This window comes from Mchenga conophoros, linkage group LG22 (assembly GCF_057382185.1).
Source record: "Mchenga conophoros isolate Kocher_MC1m ecotype Shallow Benthic linkage group LG22, M_conophoros_male_GT1.1, whole genome shotgun sequence".
NCBI classification, from domain to species: Eukaryota; Metazoa; Chordata; class Actinopteri; order Cichliformes; family Cichlidae; genus Mchenga; species Mchenga conophoros.
This window is the reverse complement of record NC_140546.1, coordinates 28839016-28860877: the sequence shown is the minus strand read 5'-3', so window position 1 is coordinate 28860877 and position 21862 is coordinate 28839016. Positions and strand designations below refer to the sequence as shown.

General features: G+C 41.2%; 1 protein-coding gene across 9 annotated transcripts in view; it reads right to left on the bottom strand.

Moving 5' to 3' along the window:
• The window catches only part of phactr4a (phosphatase and actin regulator 4a), a 38710-nt gene that overhangs the window by 6422 nt on the left and 10426 nt on the right, over nt 1-21862 (bottom strand). For 3 of the 9 annotated variants that reach the window (XM_085261599.1, XM_085261600.1, XM_085261598.1), the window contains 7 exons: nt 9158-9328; nt 8988-9068; nt 7765-8910; nt 5777-6145; nt 2951-3082; nt 1881-2454; nt 1140-1372 (listed from right to left, as the gene is read on the bottom strand). In XM_085261599.1, the coding sequence (XP_085117725.1) occupies nt 1140-1372; nt 1881-2454; nt 2951-3082; nt 5777-6145; nt 7765-8910; nt 8988-9068; nt 9158-9328 (2706 nt within the window). Of the gene's footprint in view, nt 1-1139; nt 1373-1880; nt 2455-2950; nt 3083-5776; nt 6146-7764; nt 8911-8987; nt 9069-9157; nt 9329-20606; nt 21788-21862 lie in introns of those variants that run through there. The other 6 variants (XM_085261596.1, XM_085261597.1, XM_085261602.1 and 3 more) reach the window with 6 other exon arrangements.

The following is a 21862-nucleotide window of genomic DNA, read 5'->3' as shown; positions in this document are numbered from 1 at the left end:
GTGAAATGAATTTCTACAATACTGTTACTGTTAATTCTACTCTCTGCAGTGTTTAAATGCTTACATATACACACAGTTACTGTCCCTCCACACATACGACTCGGTTCTGCTTCTATGCCCCAGCTTTGTTTACTTTTTCCCACCGAGGCTTCTAGACTTCTGATTGGCCAACATTTCTGCACGGTTAGGAATCTAGCGCCACCTGCTGCTTTGGCATGTTCATAGCAGCGTTTTCCTTCATTTCTGCCTTTATGTGTGGACGGGATTATTTTTTAAAACGAAAACTCGCCGTTTTCAAAAACACCCGTGTACGTGTAGATGTAGCCTCAGTCTCTGACTGGAAGCGCTAATTCGTCATTCGGCTTTTGTCAGACTAAAGTAACTGTTAAAACTGTTTGAAAAGCTAAGCTATACAACAAGGAGAGATTGAGAATTTCCTTTTAGTTCTCAGTTTATTTGATATTGACAAAAGTTAGTCAGTTTTGTCTGTTCTTCTGTAAAACAAACTAAGATTTATTTTTAGAATTAATATTTTGTTTCTAAGTGGAATTGACAATTTAGTCTGTTTTGTTTGTTCTATTTTGAAACTTAAACGCTTTAGCGGCTGCCTTTTGTGTAGTTTGCAATATTTGTCTTTATTTATCTGAAAAAGTCTCATGTTCCTTAAGTACATCTACCCTGTTGAACTTATTATGGGAAATAAATATTTAAATAAAAACAAGCTGCTGATTATTTCACATTTTACTTGTGAGCAACGGCACATTTAAATCTTACAAATATAGTTATTTGGCTTATATCGTGATAGATATCGTTATCGCCTGAAATGAAAAAAACATATCGTGATATGAAAAAATCTCATATCGCCCAGCTCTACTTTGAATGTTTTCAGTTATTATGCTTGAGGAACATTGAAACCATAAACCTGACAGCTTTAAGATGTCAGTGCTTTAGGAAGTATTTCCCATTACACTGATATTTTAAGTATTACATATCACATCCTTTACTTTTATTGAAAACAATTTCCTGAAATGAGAGACACTAATTTGGCTGTGAGCTGAGGTGAAAACTATTTTCTATTCATCTTAATGTACTTAAAGATAAGTGGGATTTTTAAATGTCACTTTACAAGTGGAACTTACTTGGAGGGCCTTCCTCGTCTTCATCACTTTCTTCGTCTTCTCTGTACAGGATGGGGCCATCTGAGTCCGACTCCTCCTCGCTGTCTCCAGGGCCTCCACCCTCAGGGATGACGGACACTCTGGGGTCTCCAATCAAACCTCTCCTGCTGCGGGGCTCCAGCTCCGGCTGGTTGGACGGCTTAGGGGTAAGTTTGCGCATCTCCTCTTCAATGTCAAAGTCATCGTCTTCTGGCCTGTGAAGGAACACAGCAGCTGTTAAAGAGCAATAAGCCCACCCTGTCACAAACCCGCACATTGCATTTGGGAGCAATTGGGTGGGGTGCTATTATAAAATATTTGCTGTGAATTTGAAAACTACTTCTGCTTGAAATGCCCATCCCTGGTGCGCAGCTGAGGCAATAAAACAGAGGTCGTTTGCCTCCATCAAACAACATCTGTTTGTACCGATTTGTATAGAAGACTCAAAGGCGTTTAATTTTGATATAACAGTTTAGCCACACACTATGTTTGCAGCAGCTCATTCAAACTTTGAACAGTTTTATTATTATGATGTGGTTTAAGCACATTAACCCACATCAAACTATTCTGTCATGAAGCTACGTTTCCAAAATAAAGCCAAATGTGCCTCTTGATTTGTTATGCATCTGCATATTCCAAACATAAATAAAAATAAAACCTGTGCCTACCCAGTGTTGGTCACTATATAATGAGTGCATAATGTGAAGCATATGGAGCACTTACAGCCTAAGTGGTTCGATGGTGATGGGGAGAGAGTGCCGTGAGTTAAGCCCCACTTCTGTGGGGATCGCTGGTGGTACCTCAAACAGCAGTGAGTGGGCTCTATGGGAACCGTCTGGGTTTGGCTGAGGTGCACCGGGACTGGCCAGAGCCCTAGAGATGCGAACATGTAGAGGGAGGAGTGGAGGCTGGCTGGGTGGCTCGGTGGTTGGGCTCGGCGGGTTAATTTGCGTCGTGGGGATGGGACCTGTGGAGGGGATGCTGGGTGGCTGGAGCGACTGAACCCTGGGGGGAGATGGAGGTATGTGGGTGGGCGGTAAAAGCAGAGGCTCAGTGGAGGTCTCAGGAACTGCTCCATTTGTCTTCTCTGTGGTATTTCCTTTCAGGACAGCAGGGGGCACCAGAACAGGGGCAGGGGAGGGCTCACGGGTGGCAGACTCTGGGGTCTGACTGGGAGGAGAAGGATCCACAGAAAGGTGCTTGATGACAGGGGTTGTCCTCTTTGGTGGGGTTGGCGGAGAGCGTTTGGTTGGTACCGGGACAACACCTACACCAGAGCCAGCCTGTGAAAGCTCTGCTGTTAAAAAGAGAATCAACAACAAGTCAGTACCTGTTATAAAGCATGATGACAACATATACAACCTATCATGAGCAGGTTTAGACGCACATTCAATCTGTAAATGAGTATGGTTAGTTTTATTAACAAAAATGAACAAAAAGCAAATCTGTCATTTTTAGTGAGGGAGAGATGTTCCTGTTAATTCAGAGCTGGCTGCTGAGTCAGTGGAGGGTAACGCAGGTATTAGCTGTATCAGCAGGCTTTTAATGAACATTCCAGTGTGATGAGCACGCTTGGAGCATTTTGAGAATTAAATGCCCACCACATTTCCATGCAGAGCTTTTTTGCCATACATTAGCTGAGCTAAAAAACAGCTACAACCACAAAACACATGCGATGGAGGTCTGGGGTTAAATGAAGGTGAGGTATTCCCTGTTGTATGACGTTTGTGGCTCTATTCCACCTCTCCAGGCTTTACTACAACAGACCGGGATTGTGGCGCCCCTCTGGGTACCTGAGCAGCACTGGCCAGCCCTGTGACGCAGGTACAAGGGTAGAGAAAAGTAGAGGCCGAGCTCACTCTGGCGTCTCCAGCTGGTCCAGTAACAAGGCTGTCTGACCTTAGAGCCCCTGTTCAACGTGGAAGCTGGCAAAAATGAGTGGAGATGTCAGGGATAGGGCTGGGTTTACATTCCAAGTTGGGAGATGAATATGAGAGGGAGGGGGTTCAGATAATGGTTTCTTGGCTTTACTTTGCCAGAAGCAGAGTGTACATCCATCATTACACAGTAAACAACTTCTGTGGAAAAATATCTCAGAGCAAAAGATAAGCACTTTCCTCATTGCATTTAAAAAAAAAAAAAAAAAACCCACTAAAGTGTGGTGTGGTAAACATTCTTGACAGTTCAGGGAATTAAATCACAGGGAAATTATGTTTCTTCTCATTTTGGCTGGCCCATCAGCAGCAGCTACAATCATATATACATATCAGCTGGACTCAATAATATTATTATTATTATTATTATTATTATTATTATCATCATCATCATCATCATCATCAGCCTTTTTATTGCAGGTCTAAATTAAAACCCTAAATGTAAATATCAGTCTCAAATGCACAATACTGGTCATTAAATGATTTACACATCACACAGCATAGTTTTTAATATAACACAGCCTTAAAAAGTAGGAACAAAGCATCACAGAGGGAACAGAAATGAAAACTGAAAACAGAAGATGAGACCTTTTCTTTATCACAATCATATACTGCAGTAACGTGCAACGCTTGACAAAAGGCAGTGGAATGTGTCACTGCCACAGAGAATCAGCAGGTTTCAGATACAGTGCTGTAAACAGGAGCAGCTGTGGCATGCTGGGACAAAGACATAAATACTAAAAGCCAATCCTTTTTTTTTTTTTTCCATAAATCTGCCTTGCGGTGCAATACTACTAATGCTGCATAAGAGGAGCAAGCTCGTGCGTGTCTCCTCGACTGAGAGTGGCGGAAACACCGAAACTTCACAACTGGTGACATACTGGAAAGCACACACATCAGTGACATCCGTGAACAAGTACGGATATTCTGTATATCAGGATTACATCATGTTCAAATGGTGAAGTAAAAGCAGCACATTTACAACTTCAAATCCACTAAAGAGCAATTCTACTACTGTGAGCTTTTAATACTTTTAATGAGGTCTGAAACACCTGTATCTAAGTCACAATTTATTTTTAATTGCATATATCACTACATGAACTATCTTAATTGCCCCTTGGGGACAAATGAAGTCTTTCTGATTCTGAACTATGTGAGCCCTTTGGCCAATAACAAAAGCTGACTGTAGTAAGGGTTTAGCAAACATGGAGGTTTGGGTTAGAGCATGCCTCACCAAAGAGAGAAATTAGCTGGAAAAGGTTGAAGTCATCAGTCTACATTCAGTCCATTGAAAATGTCTATAAATGGAGACAACTTAGTTCTGTGGTCATTCTCTTATAAGTGGGATGAAGCACAAAGCTGATCTGTGACCTCAGACAAGCAGCTCAGAACAACAACTAAAGATGTAAAGGAAGTTAACTAACATGTCTGTTCATGACTGTATGCAGATCACTGATCAGGCATTGTTTTGTGTTTGTGTGATCCTGAATGTCAAAGTCAAGCTGGTAACAAGAATGACCTTGACAAACAACAGTCAGTGTTTGGATGAGCATGTGATTACTATGAGACAGTTTTCCTTATTTGTAGCTCTCTGTTGCAGCAAGATGTTTGGTTCTAGGCTGGCCTGGCTAAGTGCTTAGCTAACCTTTTCTGTAAGGACCAAAACAGAAAGAAAGAAGGACAAGGGGGAAAAAAAGCACTTCTATCTACTTATATGGACTATTTTTACTTGCACATTACTTTTCTCAGTTTATACATATATTAAAAAAAACACCTATACTTTAATCTTAATAACTGTACAGTACTCTGTTATTGTAACTATTTTCCATGATGTAAATATTTTCTCCTGTAAACGTTGTGTATGTTTCTGTTCTGTTTATATATGTGCTTTTATTCTGCTGCTGTTACAACCAAATTTCTCCTTGTGGGACAATTAAAGGATTATTCTATTCAGTTCTTTCAGATAGAATCACAATGTCTTTGAATTCGCTAATAGTCAAACCTGCAAGATCTAAATATGAAACGAAGTCATAATCACGCTGTTATTCATATACAAGTCACTGAACAAGGCCTTTTTCACAGCATCTATTTTAACGTGAACTACAGTTGTAATAATGACTTTAATGACAGATCGGTTCTATGAAGGCAGAGCCTTTACTATGGTAAATAGTATTTACCTAATGTTCCATGTAAATATGATGAATTAAACAAAGACTTTGCAAACATATCCTTTCTAACAGCAAAAAAAACCCCAGACTTGGGCCCTGTCTATTCCAAGTAGCTAAAAGTGTCCAGCACCATGTATTTGCTGAAGTCTGTAGAAAGACTTATCTGGTCATGTATAACATACCTTTCCCATAAACAACGGGGGAAAAACTCTGAAACACTCACTGATCTCCAGAGTTTGACCTGTGACCTAAGGAACAATGTCCACCATGCACCTGCTTTTCTATTAGAAAATTTTTACCATTATTCTATTTTTCCACCAGAAGTACCACTACTACAGTCAGCGACACTTTAAACCCAGCATTGAAATGTCATTTAATAGCCTCTTTTTCTAAAAACCAAAACATCTTCCCTCTGTCGTCTTTGTACTTGCTCCTAAAAAGGCCATTTTGGGATTTCGTTTGATGAATCCTGTAAAAACAAACAATGTAAAACAGCAGAAGCAGGCAACAAACTCACCAAGCAGTGCAGGGTTGCTGTTGCGGTTGGTGGGTTTTGGTGGGGGGACAGGAGGTTGTTTGGCATGGGGAGGAACGGGGGGCGGTGTGTCAGAGTCAGTTGAGGAAGCAGCAATGAGGGAAGGTCGGGAAGCGTCATCTATAATTAGGGACACCGTCCTTGGGGGTTTGGCTATAGATACAGCAGCAGAGGAGGAGGAAGACGAAGACGAAGAGGATGAAGACGAGGAGGGGGTCGGACTCCTGGTGGACTCATAGATAGGACTAGCGAGGAACTTGGGGGGGAGCAAAGCTTGTTTGGGTGGGAGAGGCAATTGCTGTGAGTCCTGTGTTGGAGGAGTGTCAGGGGTGAAGCGGACACCAGCAGACTCTACAGAGGGGGTAGACACACACACACAAACACACACGCGCACACACACATTAAAGACAAGGTCACAATAAGGTGCTGCATAAACACAAAATGCTGCTGCATAAACAGGAAACATGAAAGGGAACGCTGAAGGAGAAGCTGATGCCCGAGTCAGGCTTATAAAATAATAGAGCTTAACCAGAGGGAGGGCAACTCGGATCAAGGTTCTGCAATTATTAGAGGATGAGAGGCAACGTGAATCACATGATGTAAAAATCACACACAGCAGACAAGGAGGAGGATCAAAGATGCACGAAGGGGTCTTAATGATTTGTTTTCCCGCTTTTCGTGTTCACCTAGATTCATGTATCTAAGCTCAGCATTTACCGGTTCATCTTCATTAGCCCATCAAAATAAGGGTTTAGTCATTTACTAAAAATGCCTTTGCAACACCATCAGGACACTGATTAGCAGTGGTTTCATCATAGCTAAGCATCCACTGATTAAGAAAACAGGCACAGACACAAGAAATTACATCGCAGATTCAAATTGGTTTCATCAACTAAACAGGTAAACAACAGATACGACAGCAAATTTGAATTGCCATCGTATCTGTTGGTCGATAACAAAATATCAACCAACAGATAATTTAACTTGCAGACAAAAATGCTTAGATTATAATAAACTGCCTTGGTAGTAGTCCACTTGAAACATTTAAGTCACTACAAGCTTAGTAAGTAACTCCTTTTCCCTACATGAAATGCAGATACAGTGGCTCTGGAAGTGCCACTACACTGATGCAGAAGCAAAAGTTGTTTAAGATGAAATAAGGCAAAATCATTGTTCTTACACAATATGGGAAACTTGCAGCTTGTGAAATCCAGACATGTGCTACACACACTACTGGCTCCTAACAACTACTCACTCACAGGCCTACAGGAGTTATTCAATTTAAAAAAATTAATTTAAAAAAATCAGTTCCTACAACGTGAATCAGCTGTCTTTTGTACAATAACTTAAAAAAAAAAAAAAAAGGCAGGCAAGACTTCATCAGAAAGCTGAGCACCTGTACTGCAAAACTGCACAATTTCAGGATGTATTTTTGATAATTCACTGCAGACAACTTCAAAAGGTGCATTGTGGGTAAACCTTTCATGATCAGATCACTGTGTGCTGGTTCATGTCCAGAGTGACTGCTCTTTACTTGACACAGAAAGCTCAAGCCCATCAGTGCAGTCACATTTTCATGAAATCGCAATTATCAAAGATGGCCATGTTGCTCATAACATGACAAAAGGTTGAAATTAAACCTGCAAACCACACCTTAGTATATTTTGTGTTGAATTGTGGTTTTTATTCCTTGAGCAAGTAGAAGGTCAAATTAACATTTGGTGAGTATGTAAGAAATATATTTTGACACAAAAGGAAGCTGAAAGATGAGACTGGTATCAAAAAGTAAGTTAAAAGGAAACCATCCGTTTACTGTAAGATGTTCTGGCCAGCCACCTAAACCAAACGGTGATATAGACGAACTTTCAGTTTGTCCAAAATGCACTTTTTCAAGTTTCCTTCAGTGAGTTATCAAAAAGCAGATCAAACAACTTGGGTATCACTAAAGGCTTCTGAGAGAGAGACCTCACCTGATCGTTCTCTGAACTCTGCAGGGGCTACGTATCTGGGCAGGGTGCTCCTTCGGTCAGACTCTGACGCAGGGCGAACTTTCTTGCTTTCCTCTGAGGAGCTCTTCTGGAGAGGAGGCCTCAAGTCAATCTCAGAGGCAGGCCTGATGATAGGCTGAAAGTTGTCCACAGACCGCTGGGGTCCTGGCCTCTCTCTCTCATTTCTTTTGGCCCAGTTATCCCGTTTGTCCTCCCTCTCTACTCGAGCATCTTTCCTCTCGTGGTTTTCTCTGTCCCTGTCATCTTTGTTCTCTCGCCAGTCTCTCTCGGGACGCCGATCCCTCTCTTCTCTCCTGTCTCTGTCATCCCTTTTTTCTCTTTCATCACGCTTCCTATTTTCTCTGTCCTCCCGCTCGCGGCGTTCTCTTTCATCCCTGTCTCTCCTTTCCCTGTCGTCCCTATCCCTCTTGTCCCTCTCATCCCGCTCTCGTCGTTCTCTTTCATCTCTGTCTTTCCTGTCCTTCTCTTCGCGGACTCGACGCTCCCTCTCATCCCGATCCCTCCTTTCAAGGTCCTCCCGGTCCCGCCTCTTGTCCTCGTCGCGGTCCCGCCTCTTGTCCTCGTCGCGGTCCCGCCTCTTGTCCTCGTCGCGGTCCCGCCTCTCACGCTCGTCCCGGTCCCGCCGTTCTCTGTCTCTATCTGTCCTTTCATCCCTCCATTCTCGCCTTTCTCTGTAGTCTCTATCTTCTCTCCGGTCAACTCCACCATCCCTTTCTCTTTCCTCTCGCCTATCCCTTTCTTCCCTGTCCTTCTTTTCATCTCTGCCGTCTCTTCTCTCATCTCTACGGTATCTATCATCTTGTTGAGACCCTCGAGGTAGAGTTCCTCCTTTCTTATCAATATCTGATGGCAGACGGCTTCGTTTGTCTACATCAACAGCGAGCCGTGCATGAGTGTCCACATCCAGCGGTGCCCGGTTACTTCGAGAAGCGTCAGACGGCACTCGGTTACGACGTTCATCTAGTTGGGGTAGCCTGGAATTCACCTTAATGTCCGACTCCCCTCGAGACACTCGCACCCCCGCTTCTGAGAATCTGTCCACATCCATTGGCACAGGGTGACCATTTTTAACTGGTGGAGCTTTGGAGTGGTTCACTTCATTACTCTCTGTCAAAACAGTGAAACGAGTGTCATTAAAGTTGGATCCAGTTCAGCCACAGAATGCGTATTACAGGTCTACCTACCGTTCTCTGGGTCGTCCTTTAGAACGCCTTTTGCTATTAACTCTTGGCGGCTTTTCCTAACTGAAATCTTCCTCTCCAAAACTAAAACAAAAAGTAAAAACACATACATTAAGCACGATGTAATGATTTACACAACATGCAAACGCGACAAAATCCTGTAGTAACCATACCTATGGATGTTTCTGTGAACTTGTCACTTGGCTTCTTCTTCCTCCATTTCCAGGGCTTGAAGATATTTCCCATTTTGGAAAACTTGCCTTTACGTTTAGCTGGAGGCGTTCCTCCACCAGAGCTGCCTTCCTCACCTCCTTTTGTGCTCTGTTGTAGGTCAACCTCATCATCTGCATGAACAGGACACAGAAAAACAATTTCAACTCATGACAACACCCTCACACATTAATCCAGTGTCACACTTATCCCTTATTTTGAGAACATACAACCGTCTAATGTAAAAACTAAACAGCCTTTACAGGCTGCACCAGTGCAGGGCTGCCTTATTAACCGCCATAATGAAAACACTAACCTCTAAACAAGTCCAGTCCAAATTCCACTCCTCCACCTCCTACTATTTACAGGGTGGTGTGAATTAATGTGTGTGTGTGTGTGTGTGTGTGTGTGTGTGTGTGTGTGTGTGTGTGTGTGTGTGTGGGGGGGGGGTGTGGGGGGGGGGGGGGTTGCCACTAAGGTGACAGTGGGGATTCAAGACCATGTGGTATTCTCCTCCATTTGTCACACCACCACTATCAAACTGAAAACCTGAAATATTCTTGGCTTTAAGGGGGAAAGTACATATCTGAGTTAGAATTGGTAAATGGACTGATTCTAAAAATAGCGCTTTTCTACTCTCACTGAGCACTCAAAGCGCTTTATACAACTTGCGCATTCACCCAATCATAACCATTCACACAAGCACTTGATCTAAGGTTTTTAGTGCTTCTATCTAGCATTCACTCGCATTCTCACTCCAATGGATGCATTGGAGGGCAACATGGGGTTAGTATTTTGCCCAAGGATATTTGGCATGTAGACTGGAGGAGCCTGGAATCAAACCACCAACCTTCCTGTGAGTAGGTGACCGCTCTACCACCTGAGCTACAGCCACCCCCATTCTAGAACAGGAGCATTCCAGAGGAGGTGTTTTGAAAATCCCGAGAAAGCCATAAGTGGGTGTGAATCTACCATTATAATTCTTAGGCGGTGAGTCGGCAGCAGTTATAACTGTTACACAATACTGCACTGGAGCATGGCAGACAGTGACAGGAAGTCCTGTGGCATTTCAACTTTTAATGTCCCTGAAAGGAATATTAAAATGTGCTTATTTAGCTGTAGCGGTTAGACTACACATTTTATGCATCCCTCTCTACTATAAATGAGTTCATTTTATATTTTGGCAGTCAATGACATACCCAACAAGTTCCTTCAGGAACAGGTCCAGAGAGAATTTCTTAAAAATGCTATACACAGCATTTCGGTTACATTTCACACTCAGCCAGACCGGGCAAAGGTCAAACTAACAGATCGGCAAACTAGTCATTAGTCACCAATTCAAAATTCTTATAATTTCCTTATCTCAATATGCCTCACAGTGAGAAACTGAGCTGTGACCGGTGTGGCACAGGGTTTAGATAAATGTGGCCATTGGTCAGAGTCCTCAGAACATTGTGCTCCACCCCCGAGGGGAATAAAAGACAAAAAGTCTGAAAATCTGGATAAAATCCTGGAGGGATAATGCAGAAAAATCAGTATTGAATGTCCATGATCTTTGGGCACGAAGGCCCACAGCGTTAATAACAGAAATGATTCTGTGATGATAATCACTGCAACAGCTCAGGAAATCACTCTGTCTAACCACAGTTTGCCATGCCATCCACAATTTGAAGCACTGTCATGGAAAGAAGAAGCCATATGATCCAGAATCGCCAAAGTATTCTTGAGGCCGAAACTCATTTAAAATGGACCGAGGCAATGTGGAAAAAACTGCTCTGTCATAAGACCAATGAAAAATTTTAAATGGTTTGGGAACACATTGATGCTTCTTGTTATTAACAGTCTATTTGTGTCTATAAAACTGGCAGATCTGGAAAGGCACCTTCAATGGTAAAAAGCACACACACAGGTTTTTGAGCACCGTATGATGCATCGAGACAATGTCATTGTTTGTCAATAACATTGTTTCATAGGAGGGAAGTCCAGGCACAGTACTGGATGGGTTTATACTATGATTAGCAGAGACAGCTACCTTGACAAACTATTAACTTTTTTTAAATTACTTTTTTTTTAATAATTAAAGTGTTGTATTGGTTAGAGCAGGGCGATATGACCAAAAATATTTATCACGATATACATTTGAAAAATTGCAAAAACAATATAACTGACGATATAATTGACACTAGACAAAATACTTTACAACTCCACAACTTTATTAGTGCTAAAGAAAAAAATAAATAAATGTATTTTCACTTAAACAAGCAGCTGGTTTTTTTGGGGTTTTTTTTTTTTTTTTATGTGCATTAAAGTTATATAAAAATTTAACAGTGAAAATGCAAATTCCTTGCTGACAGTTTAACCAAAAGGCATTTCCAGTGGAAATTGGCCGACATATCCTCAGCATGACCATGTATAATGTCCACGAAACTTAAAGAGGTTATACACACACAATACGGTAATATTATGTTGAAGCACAGTACGTATCACTCTGCGAGGCGCCTGCCTACGATAGCTGTAATGCTCCGACAATCCATCAAGCGGTGCGGGTTCGTAGCTTAGCAAAGTCGTACTAAAACATTTGACAGATTTTCGAGCGCCGTGTACTAGGGCTGCTCGATTATGGCAAAAATGATGATCACGATTATTTTCACTGAAATTGAGATCTCGATTATTTGACGATATTTATTTAACCCTTTAAGACCTACTATAGAACCAAGTCCGCCAGAGCTTATATTATATTTTTACATGTTGTAGTGCCATTTGTGGGAGCATTTCAATTTGCTATACAACTATTATAGCCCATATTTTAATAATATGTATGCATTAAGTACATAGTAACTACATTAATTGCAAAAAAGTGCAATAAACTACAAAAAAAATTGAAAATCATTTTTGTTTTTTTTTACATATATTTCTACTTGGAGAAATTTAAGAGGCTTATCCTTCAAAACTTTAAATACAAAAAAAGTTGCAAAAAATAGTTTACAACAACAGGAAATTTATTTTGAGTGTCTTCATAGTTTTATTTTGGAGATACACCAATTTTTATATACTGCAGGAAAAACGAAAAAACAATCCTATGATGCAAATTTGCAAAGAAAACAGCAGGTGCATCAAAATAAAATATTTCCAGCAGTGCAATTCGAGTTCTAAGCATCCCAGCAACTATTCAGAAAAGTCAAACATGACCAGTATAGGTTTTTAGTAGGTTTTTAAGGCCTACAAGTAAAAAAACTACAATTTCCATGAAAATGACATCACTTCCGGTTTCGGGCAGGAAATGGCGGACATGTGACAGTTCGCGCTGACGTCTGTTTAACTGTGGGAAGTGTTACGAACAGCTGATGGATCGGCAAAGCGTGTTTCTGGAATATTATGTTTTTGTTCCTGCAAGCGCTTTTTATGCAATTTTTGCAAAGCTTTATGTGGAAGGAAACCGTGACCGAGGACAAGCTGATGGCATCAGATGCAAGTACAACTCCTCCGGTTTCATATGCAAAACAAATTATTGCGCTAGCTTACACGGTTCCGGTTCTACAGGGATTTAAAAATAGTTACACAAAACGGAGCGTGCTGCTCTGACCGGCTTTAAAGGGTTAACAATGACTTTAAAAAAATAATATAAAATAGTGTGCAACACCACTGAAGTTTTTTTAACCTTTCTTTTCAACCAACAGCAGTCACTCTCCTCTCCAAATAACTTCTGCTTAGCTTTCCGAGTTTCCCTCGGGTCCTCTTAATCAGCGTCTCCAACCTTTTTTGCGCCACGGACCGGTTTATGCCCGACAATATTTTCACGGACCGGCCTTTAAGGTGTCGCGGATAAATGAAGGAGGGGCTAATAATCGGCTCAGTCATTTTTAATGATCGTTGAAAGCCCAGATCGTAATCGTGATTAAAATTCGATTAATTGAGCAGCCCTACCGTGTACGACATAAAATCGTTTTGAGGTCAGTAAACACAACCAGAATTCATACATAAGGCACACGGGATTATAAGGGGTGCTGACGATTTTCAGAAAAATCAAAGGATTGATTTTAAGCATGCTCTACCAAAAATAGTGCTTTGGTGTGTATCTGACGGACGAAAGCTAAACCAGTTCCACACCACTGAAGTTGCAGCATTTTTACAAACAAATTCTGGTTCATCCGTTTCATTCAACGATCCGCTTTCGCCCTTCTCATTCTCCGTCGCCGCCATGCTTTTTCCACCATGTGCATATGAAAACAAAGGCGCGTTTTACCCATATTCTATTGCGATATTTCATTGTCTTATTGTTGCCCAACGTTATACCGGTATTACCGTGAACAGTATGATATGGCCCAGCCCTAGTGTTGGTGTTAACCACAAGCTATCAAAAAATACTGATCCACCACAGCCACACTAACAGGGCTGCCTCTGACACAGATCTGTATGCATTTAATTTATAACGACCTGATGAAATATTTGCAGCAGGGTCATCCATCAAACTGTTAACTGACAGAATATTTCAAAATGGCATTTAATGACCAACCCCCCACCATTTGTCTCTGAAATCCTCAGGGGGGGGTCATCCATGGCTCAAGCCCGGATGTTTTTTGAATGATCTCATGAAAGAATTGTTTATTAAGGGCAGGCGTGTTCAGGCATCAGTGTGTCACTGTTGATCAAAGGCCAAGTCACATCTGAAACTCTCCCATCTCTGACCACCCAACAATCTCACAGGAGACACACTCTCCGGCAGCTCCAACCCAACTGCCTGTGTTGATTGATGGGGGATTGACAAACAGCATTCAATGAAAAATATCTGGGATTCCACCAGCTTTGTTGCAAAGCAGGTTGACCTAGTGACTAATTATGCTAAGGGGCATTAACCCTTTACAGCCGATCGGAGCGGGCACGCTCCATTTTGCGTAACTATTTTTAAATCCCGGTAGCTCTGCAACCACGTAAGCTAGCGCAATAATTTTTTTTGCATATGAAACCGGAGGAGTTGTACTTACATCTTATGCCATCAGCTTGTCCTAGGTCACAGTTTCCTTCCACATATAGCTTTGCAAAAACTGCATAAAAATCACTTGCAGCAACAAAAACATGATATTCCAGAAACACGCTTCGCCGATCCGATCAGCTGTTTGTAACACTTCCTACGTCCATCAGCGCGAACTATCACATGACCGCATGACCTGCCCGAAACCGGAAGTGACGTCATTTTGCGGAAATGTAGTTTTTTTTACGATCGGGGCCTTATGAGCCTATACTTGTGTTTTAAAAAGTTATGTTTGAGTTTATGACTTTCTGTGTCGTTTCTGGGATGCTTAGGACTCATATTGCAGTGCTGGAAATAGTTTATTTTGATGCATATGCTGTTATTTTGCAAATTTGCACTATAATATTTATTTTTGTTTTCAATTTTCAATTTTTTTGTAGTTTATTGCACTTTTTTGCAATTTATGTAATTACTATGCACCTAATGCAGACATATTATTAAAGTTTGGGCTATAATGGTTGTATTGATGTATAGCAACTTGAAATGCTCCCAAAAATGGCTCCACAGCATGTAAAAATATAATATAAGCTCTGGCGGACTTGGTTCTATGGTAGGTCTTAAAGGGTTAAAATGCAACACTGCCCCAAATATGATCAATAGGATTCATAATGGGAAGTAGGGAGGCCAGCCTATAACACCCTTAGTTATCAGTTCAGCTAAAGCCTTTTCACAAAAGGAAAAAAAAAAAAAAAAAAAAAAAAAGAGAAAGGCACAGAGGAGACCAGAACAGGCAGAGAAGTTGCAGCAGAGACCGCTTCTAAATTCTGATAAAACCGAGTCATTCTTGACCATGATATGTCCTTCAATGCACATATTACAGAACTATGTATGACTGCTTTCTTCCATTTGCACAATATCTCTAAAATTACAAAAACATCCCATCTCAGAGTGATGCTAAAAAACTAGTTTATTACTTCTAGGCTGGACTACTGTAATTTTTTTTTTTTTTTTATTATTATCAGAATGTCCTAAAAAACCTTCAGTCAATCCAAAACCCGACACTACAGTGGTGGGTCTTATCACCAACAGTGATGAGACAGCTTACAGGGAGGAGGTCAGCGCCCTGACCCACTGGTGTCAAGACAACCATCTCACCCTCAACGTCGCAAAGACAAAGGAGTTGATAGTGGACTTCCGGAGGTGCAGAGAAGTACACACCCCCATCACCATCAACGGCGCTGCTGTGGAGAGAGTGAGCAGCTTCCGGTTCCTTGGTGTACACCTGGCTGAGGATCTTACGTGGTCAGTACACACAAACAAAACAGTGAAGAAGGCGCAGCAGCGCCTCTTCTTTCTCAGGAGACTGAAAAGATTCGGCATGAGCCCCCGCATCTTCAGGACCTTCTATCACTGTGCCATTGAGAGCATCCTCACTAGATGCATCACCACCTGGTATGGCAACAGCACCGCCTACAACTGCAAAGCTCTCCAGCGAGTAGTGCGGTGCTCTGAACGGATAATTGGAGGTGAGCTTCCCTCCCTCCAAGACATCTACAGGAAGCGGTGCCTGAGGAAAGCGGGGAGGATCATCAAGGACTCCAGTCACCCCAGCCATAAACTGTTCAGACTACTTCCATCAGGAAGGAGGTTCTGCAGCATCCGGTCCCGTACCAGCAGACTGAGAGACAGCTTTTTCCATCAGGCCATCAGACTGCTGAACACTTCATAGACACCTCAGCTTCACTACTGGAACTTTAACATTATGCACTCCATACTGTACAGTAATGCCACTGTTTTGCACATGTCTCAACTCTGTATATTTTATTTTATACATTTTATTTATTGTTTACTCTATTTAAATTGTAAAATATGTGTACACACACACACACACACACGTAGAAAAATATTTAGTATACACATCCAGAAATGCATATACTATTATATATTGTACATATATTTATTAGTTTCAGATGTAGCCATTCTTGTATTTTGCTTGTTTACATTATTGTATTTTGCACAACTCTGTTGCTTGTGAAGCTCGCACACAAGAATTTCACTCACATGTGCTGTACCAATGTACCTGCACATTAGGGCTGCCACGATTAGTCGACTAGTCACGATTACGTCGACTATCAAAATCGTCGACGACTGATTTAATAGTCGACGCGTCGTTTGAAGCTTTGTAAGATCACAAAAGACGCAGGAATACCGGTAAGCAGTAGGATTTAAGAGTGTAATAACGGCCTGACACAGAAGATGGCAGCACTGCATGTACAAGGATGCCAGCTGCCATTAACCCCGAAGAAGAAGAAGAAGCTGTGTCCCAGAATTCATAGCGCAGCCCAGCTCAGTTTCCAACAATGGCGGCAGCTAGTTAGTTTTAATATTACTCTTATTATTCTTTCTGGGTCACAAAATAAACGTTTAACATATTTTCATGCGAGAATGTAGCTGTGTAAACCTCAAATATCTGCTCAGTTTATCAAGACACCACATATTTTCAAAAGCGCTCCGACGTTTTCGGAGACGTCTGTTACCCACTAGCTCGATAGTTAGCCGGGGCAAGGCTCACCCAAATCGTTTTCAAACCCACTGCCGTCTGTCGCTACTCAGGTTAAATATATATAAGTCACTTAGATAACTTAAAAATGTTATTGTTTGGCTTTTTTAATATTTTATTTGTTCCTGAGTAAATCGGTTTGGCTGAGATTAAAGTTATAGTTTTTACACAGCTGAATAAACAATTGGTTATCAGAAGTGTGAGATGCTCGAGAATATACTCCGGTGTCCCGTTATATTTTAGATAGCAAGGAGTTTATTAAACTTCACCGAAAGAATCTGCAAATTTCATTAAAATTTAATAAACTATCATCTTGTCTTTATTTTTAGTTAGCACATACCGTAAACACTTATAGCTGTAAGCTAATGATAGTTATATAAGAGCAGATGCTGCTGGTGCAATAAGCTGTACGTTTTACGTCCAATGGATGCATGATCTGATTAGTCGACTAATCGCAAAAATAATCGGTGACTAGTCGACTATCAAAATAATCGTTTGTGGCAGCCCTACTGCACATGTGATGTGACAATAAAATTGATTTGATTTGATTTGAGAATCTGAAGCAACAGTACTGACCAGGACTAGAAAGAGAGAGCACATTTTTCTTATATTGGCTTCTTTTCATTGGCTACCTGTTAAATCCAGATTTAAATTTAAAATCCTTCTCCTCACAAACAAGGCCTTGAATAATCAAGCCCCATCACATCTTAATGACCCCATCAGGTTGGCAAATTTGAATCTGCCGCTGCTTTTAAAATGTTCATCTCTGATGCACTGAGCCACAGATTCACATATTTACCACATAATTTTCCCATGTAGACCAGAAAAAAATGTAAATAAAAATCATTACTTAAAACAAAGTTATTCTGATGACCACAGTGAAAAATAACATTGTAGACATGAAATCATGCATACTGCTTAGAGTAATGTCAGGCTTAGACAACAGTGTCTCACTCTCCTCAGAGACTGTGGCATATATGCATGACTGTGGTATGTGTAACAATGAGTAACCACAACAACATGGGGATGCACCGTGTCTGTCATCCTGAAACTCTCATAGTTCCCAATAAAAGCTCAGGTTATTTTTCCATGCAAATCAAATTGCACTTCAATGCTAAAACTTCGTATGCTGTATATTCACATAGAATATATTATGTTATCATAACACTGACATTTACCATTTACAAAGTCAATGACTCCACTCTAAAGGAAAAATTGTGTCTACTCTGCCACAGTGATATTTTAGAAGAAAAAATTAACACATTATTTGAGAGCATTTTGTGTAACTTTTATAAATAACGCATTAATTAATTTGCATTAGTAATTATTGTGTCATTCTGTATCTTGTAGAGGGCCTCATTCTCACTAGGTGAATGCATGAGCGCACTCTTTGCGGAAGAGTCCTACCATCCTTTTTGGCTGCTTGTTTGACCATCAGAATAACGATGGTGTGTGTGCCATGGGCAGCTACAATTTGAGCCAATAGTTTGACACACTGAGTAAATTTTCCATATCTCATCTCTTGGCTTTGAGTCAAGAGGGAGCATATTTTGGTCTACTACAGTTCTTTTTACTCATAAAACGAAACCCAACTCAATGTTCCAAGTACTTCCCATGCTCAGTCCCATCTATCCTGCTTTTGACTATCAAAAAGCTCATCAGGCTGAGCACACGCGCGAAGGTTTTCTGGCAATTCATGGGACACAATTCGAATTTAAATTCAAAATAGACATTTATTTCGTGAAATAACAGTCCCAACCAACAGTGTGAAAGTAGGGCCATCACAGGTTTGACATTTCTGATACAAGTTAAAATCTGCATATTCACAGAGCAGCCTATTAATTCTCCATTATGTGATGAGACTACATAAGATAAAATCATGGATCAATGTTTGTTGACAGCAAATGGTGCATATATACAGCAATTACTCAAGTGGCTCATTTCCAGCATCAGTGACATTACCAGTTTTAGATTAATCATTGTAATACTGAGTAACTTCTACATTGATATATATACAACTATGCATGCAATTTGTAACCAATCGCAACATTAATTCAATGCTACATATTCCCACACTACACTGTGTCGTCCATCACAAGGCAGGAAAGCAATCCACCGTGTCCCCTTTTCAAGAAGCATTTTCCTCTCACACTTCGCGTCACAGAGCCAACTCAGATTTAGTTGTACAGTAATATTAACAAGCATTCTTTAAGTCACATCGGTGACACCGTGTGGCTCTGCATTTGTTGCATGTAAGGAAATCATAGTAAGACAGCAACCATTTCATTTGGCCGATACCAGTGCAGTTTTATTTATTCTTCATTGTGTCCATTATCCATTTTTTTTTTTTTTTTTAATTTGTGACACAGCAGCTAAAGACATAGTGATATCATCAGCTAGTTATCTTATTTGCACAAGTTATTCAACAGGACCAATATGGAACATCCAGCTGATAATCTGGATAATATTGATATTCTTTTTTCTTTTAGACTATTTTCTTTTTGACTTTCTTAAAAAATAGAATTCAGACTGTTGGTCAGACAAAACAAGACATTTGAAGTTAAAATGTCAGACAGCAGTCATTACAGTCACCACAGCTGAAATTATCGAAAATATAAGTGAATACATTTGTTTCTTTTGATATATTTCGATAAGTATGTTGTGACCAGGCTGTTGGATGCATGTGTGGAATCCTATCCTATGTGCTCTCTGCACTCATCACTTGCTCTCACAGCTATTCCTGACACTTGGAGTTCAATGGGAGGGGCAGGGTGGCAGTAGACTAGGAGATCACTGAAGTGGTCAGAAATATGGCATGGTGACCTTGTGTTACAGCAAACCAATTGGACAAGGCAGCTTCTCACTGAGTGAGCAAAGACCTAAAGGCAGTGACCTCTGAGAGCCACAGTCAAGAGGGAAAAAATGGCATGCTACTAATGCTCCCTGAGCGAGCAGTCAGAATCTGTCCAAGCTACCGATTTGCTTTAATAAACCAGCTATGAACAGAAAAGCTTTTCCCAGTCACCTGAAAGAGTTATAAAAGCCTTAAACCTATACTAACTAGCTGGTAATACCCTGTAGTCCTCTAGTCAAGCTATCCATATGAGTCATGCCAGTCATGACACACTAATAGCAACTCCACAGAACAGCACACCAGAGACAAAAATGGAGAGCAAATATGTAGCAAAGAAGATGTTCTCGTGTTACTTGTTTTGCAGAGGAACGAGTGTTACAAAATGTTTAAAGGGAAACTATCCAGCAGAATACCACATCACATCAGACCAGGACTGACACACTGCTTTGAGATATTGTTCAAAAGAAAGGAAACACTCCAGTGGTATACAGATGCTCGATTTAAAATAAAAAAAATTTAAAAAAATGATGAGCTGCATTGTTAGTAAGAATTGTGTGAGTCCAGATGCAGACTTTCCTACTAACAGCAAAAAACAGTTCTCAGTGTTTGATCTGCTGTTTGCTTAACCAAAGACACTGAGACTTATGGTTTCCTGTAGACTTGTGAATTATAGGAAGGCTCGAGGAGTCAAGTCGTTTGAGTTAAAACATGCAGCGAGCTGGAGTCAGCTGGTGCCTTGTACCCCCAAATCTCGGTTTTCAGATAAGGTTCCACTCGGAGATGAGTGCAGACAGAGAGAGTTTTGTGTGGCTTGCACATTTCACAATCGCCACATTCCATCTGCATGCATACTTCTACACCTGTCTGTGCCTGCTGCCTTTTAGTTTCTCTCTGCTTTGAAGACACCTGTTTCTGTATACTCCATCCAACATGATATCCTCTGGCTGCCAGATTTGTTCCTCAGTTAAAACTAGTCAAAGGTATGTTCATGACAGCTGTTAAGTGCTGAGCGTCTGGCCTTGGACTCACCCGTGTTGTGTTGGGCTTGTTGCTGGGCCACAGTTTCGCTGCTAGCACTGTGTCCCATACTATGGCTTCTGTCCCTCCTGGGCTGCCAGGCGCTGCCTCTCCTGAGGCCAGCGGCAGCAGAAGTAAGACTAAAGCCACCTCGCTCTCCTCCAAACAGACAGAGCTCCTGTAACTCAACACTGTCTTGACTGCTCACTTGCGTCGTTCAGTCTCTACAGTCTTTGCCCTCCCTTCAGCTTATGTTATTTCTCTCTCACACCCTCCCTCCCTCCTTCTCTCTCACTTTAAAACACAAACACACTCACTCAGTTCTTTGGTCCCTCCCTTCTTGGAGCACTGACTTCATAAATAAGGTACACCAATAAGATAATCCAGCAGTCTGGAGTGCCTTTCATTCCTTAGAACTGATTTTTTGAGGGCAAAGTTCGAAGCAGGAGATCTCTGAAGCTTGGCCGGATCAGACATCAAGGATAGAGGGATTTCAAACGCAATGGGACCACCCACTTCTACCAATTTACAGAGTGACAAAACATTACTGCCTTAAGGGCAAGGGGGCGGGATCTGCAGGGTGAGGTAACTTGAGAAGTGGAAGGTGAGCTGAGCCAAGGTGGAGCTCAGTGGCAGAGCAGAGGAAATGGCACAGTGCAGGTGTCCAGTAACTCCCTGTGGATTGTCCGTTAAAGCAATGATGTGAAACTCCGCTTCACACCAATAGCTCCCTAGTGCAAATGTTTTTGTTTCAAATTAATCAAAGCTGGTTACAGGGGAAAAAAAACAGCCCAATGTAGAGTTCGCACTTGCTTCTTACTTAATATGCTACACCTCTTATTAAAATCCAGTAAATGCTGTCTAAGGACATTACTCTCACATCTGTCCTCATAAGTGCCAGATGGGGAAGCATGACTGAATTACACATTGTGTGAGAGTTAGTAGAGTTCCCTCTTTCAAGCCGACAGATAAACATTACAAAAAAAGCATGTTCATTTTTTCTACTGTGACTCAGAAACAGTTTAGTTGGCAGAAGTCGTTCAAAGTCTACTCAAAGAACAGAGGAGTCTACTGTAACAACATGTTCATGATTTTAAAAACCCAAACATAATGTTAAAGGATTGAGGATAGGGAGATAAGAAAAGTTAAAACAGCACTGGAATAATAGCATGCTACTTCCATTGTACTGTATATAGCAAGCTTAAACTTGAGGTTTTTCAAGAAATATTTAAAGTGAAGAGGAGCGAGAGAACAATCCGTATGTTTAA